This window comes from Dama dama, chromosome 20 (genome assembly GCF_033118175.1).
Source record: "Dama dama isolate Ldn47 chromosome 20, ASM3311817v1, whole genome shotgun sequence".
Lineage (NCBI taxonomy): Eukaryota > Metazoa > Chordata > Mammalia > Artiodactyla > Cervidae > Dama > Dama dama.
Window position 1 is genome coordinate 50,753,645 of NC_083700.1, and position 12,034 is coordinate 50,765,678.

At 34.7% G+C, this 12,034-nt stretch overlaps 1 protein-coding gene across 6 annotated transcripts in view; it reads right to left on the bottom strand.

Annotated features, from left to right (window-relative positions):
- Nucleotides 1-12,034, bottom strand: part of RPAP2 (RNA polymerase II associated protein 2) — a 100,240-nt gene that overhangs the window by 50,764 nt on the left and 37,442 nt on the right. For 5 of the 6 annotated variants that reach the window (XM_061121383.1, XM_061121382.1, XM_061121381.1 and 2 more), the window contains exons 10-11: nt 9,992-10,072; nt 147-215 (exon numbers count right to left, since the gene is read on the bottom strand). In XM_061121383.1, coding sequence (XP_060977366.1) covers nt 147-215; nt 9,992-10,072 — 150 coding nt within the window. Of the gene's footprint in view, nt 1-146; nt 216-9,991; nt 10,073-12,034 lie in introns of those variants that run through there. The other variant, XR_009689111.1, reaches the window with a different exon arrangement.

The following is a 12,034-nucleotide window of genomic DNA, read 5'->3' on the forward strand; positions in this document are numbered from 1 at the left end:
AAAGTTATTCTATCATAAGGAAAATTGGTGCAAAATAAAGGTATATTCTCCAAAGAAGTTTAGAAAACTACTGAATTAACTCTGTTTTTCCCTAATCAAATTCTTCATATTTAGTATATAGAATTAAAAATCTTCCGAGTACTTACATTGACAGCAACACCAAAGCAATTAAGGTCCACTCTGCAGGTTTATGTATAATATTTCTATTTGTTAATCTGAAAGACATGTAAAATTTACCAAAAGATTGTTACAGTTAAATACATAAACTTTCTATTTTCAGATAAACTCAGTTTTATGATATCATATGTTAAAGGACACTTTTTTAATCCTTGCTATATTTGATGGAAAAGAATCAACAGTATAATACTGTGGCTTGATATTCAGAAGGAAGTGTTCTAGCCTTACATTTATATATTTATAACAATACCACTGTTAAACAAGATGGGGATATAGGAACAATATGAGGAAGTAAACTGAATGGTTTATTAAAACACACGAACATATACCATGCCTCCCTGTAACCATATCTTTTGTTTTTCCCTAATCAAATGTTTTATTAAAACTGACAAGGTAAACAATTTCTGATTTTAATTCAGCTTTTGCTAGGTTGGCAGCAGGCAATTAAGGAATGTCATAATCCATAATTTTCAGAAGTCAGAGTTGACTTGATAAATTTTAAGACTAGGTATCTTTATTCAAGAAAAGTTTTAAAAAATTAGAAGTAAAATCTATCACTTAGCAGTTGATGACAATAAAATACATTGTCGTCATCTTATTTCTCAGAAAACATTTAGAAGGATCACTCTAAATAAAAAAAAAGATATAAGCTGATAAAAGCAGCCAAAAATATCTGATAAAGGATTGTTTTCAAAATATCAAAGAAATCTTAAAACTTAACAATGAGAAAACAAAATGTCCAATTAAAAAATGGGTCCAAGACCTCAAGAAACACTTCATTAACAAACCTGTAGAGGGACTTCCCTGGTGGCGCAATGAAAGGAGAATCCGCCTGCCAGTGCAGGGGACACGGGCTTGATCCCTGGTCCGACAAGATTCCATATGCCACGGGGCAACTAAGCCCCTGCGCCCCAACTACTAAGCCTGCGCTCCAAACCCGAGAGCCACAACTACTGAGTCCCTGTGCTGCAACTACTGAAGCCCGTGTGACTAGAGCCTGTGCTCCCTCCATGATGAGACCCAGCACAGCCAAGAATAGCTAACTAAATAAAATTATATATATATACAAAGAAGATACATAGGGGTTTGGGGGTGGGAGGGAAGCTCAAGAGGGAGGGGAAACATGTTTACTTATGGCTGATTCATGTTGTTATACGGTAGAAACCAACACAACATTGTAAAGCAATTATCCTCTAATTAAAAATAAATTTTAAAAAAAGATGGCAAATAAGCATATGAAAAGATGCTTTACATCATATGTCATCAGGGAGGTGGAAATTAAAACAATGAAATACCCTACACTTTTAGAATTGCCAAAATCCCGATAATCAATAAAATCAAATGCTGGCGAGGATGTCAAGTAAGAACTCTCATTTATTGCTGGTGGAAAAAAAATAGCACAGCAACTTTGGATGACAATCTGGTATTTCTTGAAAACTAAACATACTCCCACCACACAATCCAACAATCACACTCCTTGGTATCTCTTTACCGAAAGGAGTTGAAAACTTAATGTCAACACAAAAATCTGCACATAGATGTCTATAGCAGCTCTATCTATACCCTGTGAAAACTGGGAAGCAACCAAGGTATCTTTCAGTAGGTAATGGATAAATAAACTGTGGTACATCCAGACCCTAGAATATTATTCAGCCCGAAAAAGAAATGACCTATCAAGCCATGAAGACACGGAGATATTTCAAATGCATATTATTTAAGTGAAAAAAGCCAGTCTGAAAAGGCTACAAACTGTATGATTCCAAGTATATGACATTCTAGAAAAAGTAAAATAATGGAGATATTAGTAAAAGGGGAGTGGTGCCAGGAACTGTGAGGCAAGGGAGGATAAGTGAATAGGTAGAACACAGAGGATGTTTAGGTCAGTGAAAATACCTTATGATACTATAATAGTGGATAAATGTCATTCAATATTTGTCCAAACCCATAGAATGCACAACACCAAGAATGAACCATGGACTCTGACTGATAATGATGTCATTAATATAGGTACATCAATTGTAGCAAATGTATGACTCTGGTGGCAGATGGTTTTAATGGGGAAGGCCACACATATGGGCCAGAGGACGTAAGTAAATGCACCCTTCTCTCAATTTTGCTATGAACCTAAAATTGATCTTTATGTCTCTGGAGGGGGAAAAAAAAACAGCCAATAAATAAACTAACTTGAGCAGGCAATTTAGAGAGGAGGAAAGCTGAATGGCCAGTAAACATTTGAAAAGGAGCTCAATCTCATCATTAAGCTGATAAATTAATATAAAAACAGTAATTCACTCCATTACTTTGGTGAAAATAAAAGATTAACAATACTAAGGGTTTTTGAGGACACGAAGAAATTTTACTTTTAAATATGCTGTTGATGTGAGTAGTCAATTTAGCAATACCCAATAAAACTGAAAATGAATAACTTCCAAATATAAACCTTAAACTCTCACTACGCATAAGGAAATGTACATGAAGATATTTGATGTGACACTGCTTATAACAGAAGCATAATAAATTGTGGCATTTGTATAGAATATTAAGTGGTTGTTAAAATGAAGGAACTAAACTTACACATTTTGCTCACAATGATTTGAATGAGACAGCAAGTATGAGACGACATTATACAAATCAAGGACAGATACTCATATTTATGGACATAAATGTATGTACTAAAAGTATAAAAATGAAGACTGCTTCTGGGGAGCAAAGGAGAATGGACTGGGGAAGAGACAAAGAGGACTTCATGTCTTAGGTCTTTGGAACTGGTGATTCCATCTGTCTGAAAAGTTTTCTTACATCACTTTTGCAGCAGGGTCTACTTGGGCCACACCATTAGCAAGTGTAACTCTCTCCACCTCCCAGCCCCACACTCCTAGCTTCCCTTTCTGTTATATATTTTACTTTATCCTCGTACCACTTCTCACCTTCTAACATATAATTATTGTTTATTATCTGTTTTACCTTGACTGAGGGCAGGAATATTTGTGTTCTTCATATATTTACTCCAAATGCCCAGAACAAATCCCTCACAGAAGAGGTTCAATTAATTTTTTGAATGAATTAACCTATATTTATTTTATTAAAAATGTATGCCAATCAAAGTTTATAAAATATTAAAATCTATTAATTTTGAGTGAATAAGCATATCTTTGTTATATTAACTCAATTTTTTTCCATAATTAAAATGTCTACAAAAAGTCTACTTGATATAAAAAGCAAGTACAGGGACTCCACACTTCCAATGAAGGTGCTAGATTCGACCCCTGGTCAGGGGACTAGACCCCACATGATGCAATTAAAGATTCCACATGCTGCAACTGAAGAAAAAAAAAAAATCTGCACACTGCAAAGTAAACGTTAAAAGGGAAAAAAAGCAAGAACAGCAGTTGAAGCGTCTGACAGAGATGGTTTCCATAGTCAGATCTGTTTTACCTTGGACATAGTCAGTGACTGTAAAACTTTTTTTTTTTTAATTTAGTAAATTGGGGACAATAGTACTATCTACCTCATAGGATTCTTGTGAGGATTAAATGTACAAAAGACATCTATGTTGCCAAATCCAATGGACATTTCTCAGTTCTCACCTTAGTCTACAAGAAGCATTTGACACAGCTGGTCACTCCTTTCTCCTTAGGAGACACTCCTCATCTGGTTTCTGCTTGCCTAATTCCCCTTCCTCTCCCTGGCATGCCTTCAGAGACCTTTTAATTTTGGATCACCCCAGGGTCTCTGTCTTAGGTCACTCCTCACCTCTCTATATGCCCATTCCCTTGGTGGTGTCATCCAATCTCTCAGCTTTAAATATTAGATAACTACTTGTTCACAACTCTCAAATTTATTATCTCTAGCCTAGACCTCTTCCTTGAATTCCAGACTTGGACTAATGATCTACCTTAATTTCCACTTGAATGTCTAACAGGCATCTCAAAATTTTAGTATAGCCAAAACTGAGCTCCCTATTTCCTCTCCAAACTGGGTTCTCTTGCAAGTATCTCCACCTAAGTAAATGGCTACCCAGTCCTTCAGAATCCATCCAGTTGCTCAGGCCCAAAACTTTGACTCTCTTCATATCCCATGTCAAAATCAGTCATCAAATTCTGATGATTCTATTTTCAAAATTAAATCTGATCACTTATTACTTCCCTGTTTTCACCTTAACATCATGTCTTGCCTAGATTACAGAAAGAGCATCCTAGATAGTCTTCCTGCCTTTGACCATCTACTATAATTCTCAAGTCAGCAGCCAGAGTGATACTGCCAAAATATGTCAGATCATGTCAGTTTTCTATTCAGAATCCACAAACTGCTCTCCATATCACTTGGAGTAAAAGTAAGGATTATATAACTATACTACAGCCAATCCCTGCCCTTTACTTCTCTAACCATATCTCTTTGTATTGTTGCCTTGCTCATTTCTCCAGCCTCACCAGCATCCTTAACATTCTGTGAATATACCTGGCCTGCTTCTGCCTCAGGGCATTTTTACCTGTTGTTCCCTGCCTGATGTATTTTCACCAATAGCAACATGGCTTGTTCCCTTAATAACCTTGAGGTCTTTATACAAATAGGATCTTCTTAATGAGGTCTTCCCTGACCAGCCTATATAAAATCACAACTTCCTCCCTCCTTAGTACCGCCCCTCTTTCCCAGCTTCTGAGGAGAAAAGGAGGTGATGGAACTGGGAAAAGGGTGTATCACCACATAAAAATAACACATATATTGTTTTTAAAATTTTACATATCCTATTAAAATAGTTCCATGATAGAAGGAATTTTCTTTATTTTGTTCAGGTGTTTTACCTGTAGCGACTAAAACAGAATCCAGCACATAACCAAAAAAGGCCAAAGAAGGTAAGCAAAGAAGGATAAAACAAAATAGCAAAAGCAGTTAATAGAATTTCCTTTTCTGTAATACTCAAATCTCTCAAAGCTAAGACAAATTTTAGATTTCATGCATTTATTTACTGGGTCAACAAAAAAATCTACTGAATGCCTGCTCTAAACTGTTTCAGGCACTGAGGAACAAGGTCTTTGCTTTTACTTCAAAGCACTTTATACAGCAGAACAGCAAAATTTTACCTGCTATCACATTTTTCCCTTTTGCAGAACCAAAATAATTTCAAGCACAAATGCTAAACAAACACTATTTTGAGTGCTAATTCAAAAATTAAAACAGTAATACTTGAAAGGAAACATTTTAAAACCATAGCTTCAAAATATAATTGGAAATTCAATATAGATTTAGAAGAAAATACCTTCAGTCATCACTGATGAAATTTAAAAAGGACTCGTGTCAAAATACAATTTTAATTCAAATTATATTTAGAAAATATCTTGCTTCAACACTGACGACACCTGATCATTACCAAGTAACTTCTGATGGAACCACTATGAGAGGTAAATCAATGTAACATTCCAGATAAATGCCTATGAAGCAGTTCAGTGGAAAGGACAGCTCTACTCACTGGGGAAAGATTCTTCAAAAAGGTGAAAAAGCTGCTTTATGTTTAGTTCTAACATGCTCTCAACTCTGGCTGCACATTAGAAGCACCTGGGGGGCTTTTGAAAAATACTAATGTCTGGGCCCAACCCTAACCAAATGAAACTCAATCTCTAGGGGGTGAAGCCAGGCATCTGTCATCGTTAAAAGCTCCCCAAGTAATTCTGCTGCACAACTGGCTTAAGAATCACTGTTCTACAAGTTCCAATTATTGATTGCCATTTCAAAGAGAAAGATACGGTTATTTATGTCAACTCTTTCCCACCGCCAGGATTGACTGAAAAGATCTCCCAACACTAGTCCCTGTCATTTATACGGTGTTTCCTCAGAGACTTCACCTAGAAGCCTTGGCCTACAGTCACATACCTGTTAAAACTGTCCTGCCAGAATCTGAAGACCCCAAAATGCATTATCTTACCAGAGGTCTCTCAGTATTATAAGTAACTGACATTTTACTGAAAAGAGCAAACTCAATTTAAGCAAAAGATTTTGACATGCAGGTACTAAATAAAGAGTAAATATTTGGAAAAACCAACAACAAGGTTTTATAACATCCCCTCCACCAAAACAGACTTCCCTGGTGGCTCAGAGGGTAAAGAATCCACGTGCAATGTAGGAGACCAGGGTTCGATCCCTGGATTGGGAAGTTCCCCTTGAGGAGGGCATGGCAACCCATTCCAGTATTCTTGCCAGGACAACCCCATGGACAGAATTGAGCCTGGCAGGCTACAGTCCGTGGGGTCGCAAAGAGTCAGAGACAACTGAGCGACTAAGCACACACCATCAAAACAAGAGTTTTTTGGCTTATTTCCCTGAAACTTTTTAAAAATTATAATTGAAATTTATTTCAAACATATATAAAAATAGAACATAAAATCAACTCCCATATAGTCATCACAACTGAGAATTATCAAATCCTGGTCAATCATATTTCATCTATACAACCTCATATTCAACATCCCCTAACCTTAATAATTATGAAGCAAATCCCACACATCATATTGTTTCACCTAGGCTTTAATTTAGTGTAAACAATGCAGAAAGTACCCTGAAAAGATTTACATAGTAAGAATGACAGAAAAAGGTGATTAACAGTTTATAAATATAAAAGGAAAATGACATGTGAGTTTCCTCATTTCTACAATCTGTTGGTTACCTCTTACTAGACTAAGGAACACTACCTCTTGTCTTGGCTAGCTTAGATGTCACAGAGGTTCAGTTTCACAGGTAACAACCATTTCAAGTGGAGTTCTTACCTGGGATCTAAAGAGGTAATAAATCAAATTACTTAAAAAAAAACCTTTAATACTGATAAATCTTTAATACTGATAATTACCAAGACAACCAACAGTAAATTCTTTAAATTTTTTTCCAGCTTTCTTGAGGTATAATTGACACATAATAATTATATATATTTAAGGTACACAACTTGATGTTTTGATATATGTATACATTGTGAAATGACAACCATAATCAAGCGAATTAACATTTCCATCACATACAGTTACCATTTTCTTTTTTCGGTGGTAAGACCACTTAACACCTCTCTTCTTGACTTAGATTTGGGGTCTAAACCCAACTACTAGTTGTGTAATTTGAAATTACTTAATCTGTCATCTCTCACCTGTAAAATGAGGATAATACCACTATTTTTTGGAAATTAGATAACGTGTAAAGTGCCAAGCACAGTCCAGCACATAGTAGTTACCACAGTGAGTCCATGTACTGACATGAAATTAATGTTATTATCAGGGCTGCTTCAAAACACCGAAATAACAAATAGCCTGGACAGTGAGTAGTTTCCAACCTGAAACACCTAAATTCATTGGGCATATAAAAGTAATAATGTGGTAATCTTGAGTTGTAGCCATACATTTCTTTTCAACAGGTTTCAAGTAAGTTCTGAGACCCTCAGAATAGTTTTTTTAAAAAAAGAAAACATGCAATTAGACAGAAAAATAGTGCTAGAAAATATAGTCAAAATAAATTGAATCACTTGTTTATTTATTCTAAGTGAGTAGGGTTAAAAATGAAGTACAAAGTTCCTATCTGTAGTTCAAGGTCAAAGGTATTATTCTTATATCTTTTCTAATAAGTCTTAACCAGTTTGCTCAGAATGGTAATTAAATACTGTCTGCAAAAAACTGAATGCCAAGTCCTTTAAAAAAAATCAGTGAAACAGAGCGACACCTGGTCTTCATCTTCCCTCAGTTAAGCTATCTTAATATATTTACTTCCTTAATAAATCCTGAACAAATCCTAAACTTCGGTGCAACCACACTGTGCATTCAAACTTTATCATCACTATAGACAGTTGAAAACACTTTTTTTTTTCTTCTTTTGGATGTATGGTTTTGTGGTAGGTATATGACACAGACTCTCTCTCTTAACGAAAAAGGAATGCAGAAAGTTTCATTTACTTTCATTAAACAGGAATGCAGAGAAGTTAGGCTTTGGTCTTGGTATTTGGTCCAAATCCTCCTTTTAGTAAAGCAGTTAGTATTCCAAAGGTCTAGCCCAAACAGAGCAACCATTTCAGGCGTTTATAAACCTGTGTGTGATCACTGATCTTGTGATTGCATGGGTGTAACAATCTCAGTAATTAAAACAATCATATCATTCAGGTTTGTTATTCCCTGAATATTCACTTTCAAATATAAACATTGTAGACGCCACGAGAATGTCTTAGACAACTTATAATTGTCTTAAGTCTATGAAGGCTGAAGATTTAATCATAAAGTGTTACAAATGATCCTTTTCAATAGCTGAAGATGAATTTTTGGGACACACCTAAACTTTGAATCCTAGTTCCTACTAAATAATTTATTGGAAACATTTTTCTGAATGTTTGTATTAACTGTCAATCTATTTTGCTAAATAACTGAAAGATTTTACAAATTTTTTATATATAAAATTAAGATTTCACAAGCAACATAATTACTACAGCATTCTACTCTTCTACTGACTGATAAAATGAGCATACAAGAACATTTTTACTCCGTTTCAACCAGTTTGGCCACCTGATGCGAAGAGCTGACTCATTTGAAAAGACCCTGATGCTGGGAAAGATTGAGGGCAGGAGAAGGGGACGACAGAGGATGAGATGGTTGGATGGCATCACCAATTCAATGGACATGGGTTTGGGTAAACTCTGGGAGTTGGTGATGGATAGAGAGGCCTGGCGTGCTGCAGTTCATGGGGTCACAAAGAGTCGGACACGACTGAGCGACTGAACTGAACTGAACATGTCAATACTACTATTGTTAGCAATAAACTATAGTAATAGTTAATTTTTTGGATGAAATGATTCTTCTACTCTAGAAGCTCATCCTATCTTGATGCAATTATATAAAAACTAATTGCATTTTTGGTCATTGGCATTGGGTCAAAATGTACATCTGGTATACACCTCTACTCATGATGTATGTAGCAGCTTATCTCTACTGTTTCCTAGTAGAGAATCTTGTCTTAGCCTGGTGGAGTATTTTTACCTTGATAGTTGTAGAAAAATCCCAACTGTTCCACTTCATAACTGATATTCTCTAGTTTTCCTTTTCCTGTCTTTATCACTCAAAGTCTGTTCTACACTATTCAAAACTAAATTATCCACTGTTTTGCACTGTTCCCTGTGCTCACCTTGTCTTCTCATAGGAATTCTTCCTCGAGGATGGGCATTAGGCTTCTTCTATATTGTCCATAGTGCTGAACAATACAGAAGTGCCGGTCATTTAATATATATTTACTAGTTCAGTAAAATCCAAGATATTACCGACTAGCTACCTTTGTGTCTCATATACCATTCTCCTTAATTTTAGATCATTCCATAAATAAACTATCCAAAGCTAAACATATCAAAGTTTAAGCAAATAAGGGGCTGCATTTAACAAAAGATATGTGTGGGGGAGGGGGAGGGACAAACTGGGAGACTGGGAATTACATAAACATTAAGATACCAGTAAGGACCTAGTGTACAGCACAGTGAGCTCTGCTCAGTGCTCCATGATGGCTCATATGGGAAAAGACTCTAAAAAAGAATGGATATATGTATAACTGATTCACTTTGTTGTACATCTAAAACTAACACAACATTGTAAATCAACTGTATTCCAATAAAAATTTAAAAATAAAGCGAACAAAAACCCCCAAAGATATAATTAATGTTGTTTAGTGGAAGAGAAAACAGTATATTAAGATTTAAGACAATGAAGGTAAATCATTTACTTTCTTCATGCCTTAGTCTACTATGGATTCTGCAAGGCAATTACATAAAGTCAAAATAACTGAGAAGGAAAATCGTAGTAGTAATACTAACCTGAAAGTCTGGACAAGATTTTTAAGTTGTGTGTAAATATCTCCTAATGTAATCTGAAGAGGTCCCAAAAGTCCAGGCAATCTGAAAATAAAAATTACATTTCTTTAAAAAAAATAAATTTCTATTAAAATATAATTATGTAGATACATTTAAAGAATATAACTATATACATATATTTGGGGGGTTCTTGCCTAAGTTTGGTTATTTCACAGGTAGGTAACCATGCCACTGAGGTGGAGACAGCTAAGCCAGATTTAACTGGTGAGAAGTCATAAAGAAATATTTCAAAGTAACTCCACACTCTATTTTGTAGTTTATGCTACAGAAAGAAGCAGTGAAATGAAAAAATATTTTGGCTGCTATCTATATTCTTGTCTCTTTCTTACCTTTTCACTTTCAAATATTAAATAAATGGAAAGAACATAGGCTAGAGGAATTGCCCTCCAAATGGAGCATTATGGGAATGTGGATTTAATATTTCTTATTAAATCCTTAAGGTAAGGTAAAAACTGGTACATTTCTAGAGAGCAATTTGACAATATATACTAACATTTTAATGCAGACACTGTTTGACCCAACAGTTTTAATCAATACTATACAAAATTTATCCTAAAGAAATAATCAAACATAAAAAAAGACGGTTATTGGAGAAGTATTTTAGTAGTGAAAAACTGGCAACAAATGTCTGTCAGTAGATGGTTACATAAATTATGATGTAACCACAAAATAATAAAACCTTTAAAATATAAATCTATATATTTTAATGTGGAAAGATATTCATGATAAACGTTAAGTGGAAAATGCACATGTGTGTGTGTGTTAGTTGCTTAGTTGTGTCCGACTCTTTGCAACCCCATAGACTACAGCCCACCAGGCCCCTCCATCCATGGGATTCTCCAGGCAAGAAAATGCACATGAAGTTGTCCCATTTTTTATAAAAACATACATATTATAATGCAATTGTATATCACACACAGTATATATCAAGCATGTCATTTTCTCTGGGTTTAGACTATAATAAAGATGGAACCAAAGGGAATGAATATACACATATCACATATATGTCAGGGATGAACATCAAAATATTAATAGTAATTACTGTGATTACAGTGATTTTCACTTCTTTAATTATATCATTTTGCACAGCCTAACCCTTCTGGAATAAGCATGTATTACTTAAAAAAAAGTTACATAAGTTTAAAACATGTTCCAAAATAGAGAAACAATAATAACCCCTCATTTCTATTTCCAGATTTAGCCTCCCAATATTTTGTTCCATTTGCTTCATTTTTCCTTTTTATTTTTTTTTTTGCGACATCTTCAAGTAAACCATGTCATTTCTTTGACCCCTAAATTACTCTTTATGTATCTCTAAATACAAGTGCATTCTGTATAAAACCATAATAAAATCATCACGTTTAACCAATAATGGTTCCTTAATATCATCTAATACCCTGTGCATAGTTCACTTTCTTTGATTCTCTAAAATAAATTTTTTGTATAATTGGTGTGTTCCAATCAGAAACCAGAAAGGGTCTTACTTTTATAATAAACTGTTAACTTTCATAATAAGAAAAATAATTAACTGCTTTCATAAACAATGAAACAAAAAAAATCCCTATGTCACTATCATTTTGTTTCCAGTATTCTTTGTGCTTCTCCTTCTTTAAGTTATTCTACCTCTTCTCAGATTTAGTTGTCACTCTAATATTAATAACTTGGTATTCCAGCAAGGTTCCTTTTGGGATCTCCTGTTGCAGCTAAAACCCACAAGGAACAGAATTCTTTCAGTGACATGGCTGTGTGGTCTTAAATTTAAAAGTGGCTACTTTCATCAGCTAAAAAGTCTAGAAAACTATTTTCACATAAATCCCTACCTACTAATTACACGCTAGCATAGTTAATATATCCCAACTTTCAAAACCTATGTAACGAAAATGAAGGATTGATACCTTCTTATCCTAAGTCAGAAAGTTGGTAACTTATATTGTTATATAAATTAAATTTTAACGGAAACAAGTATGAAGAACAGAAAAAAGGCAA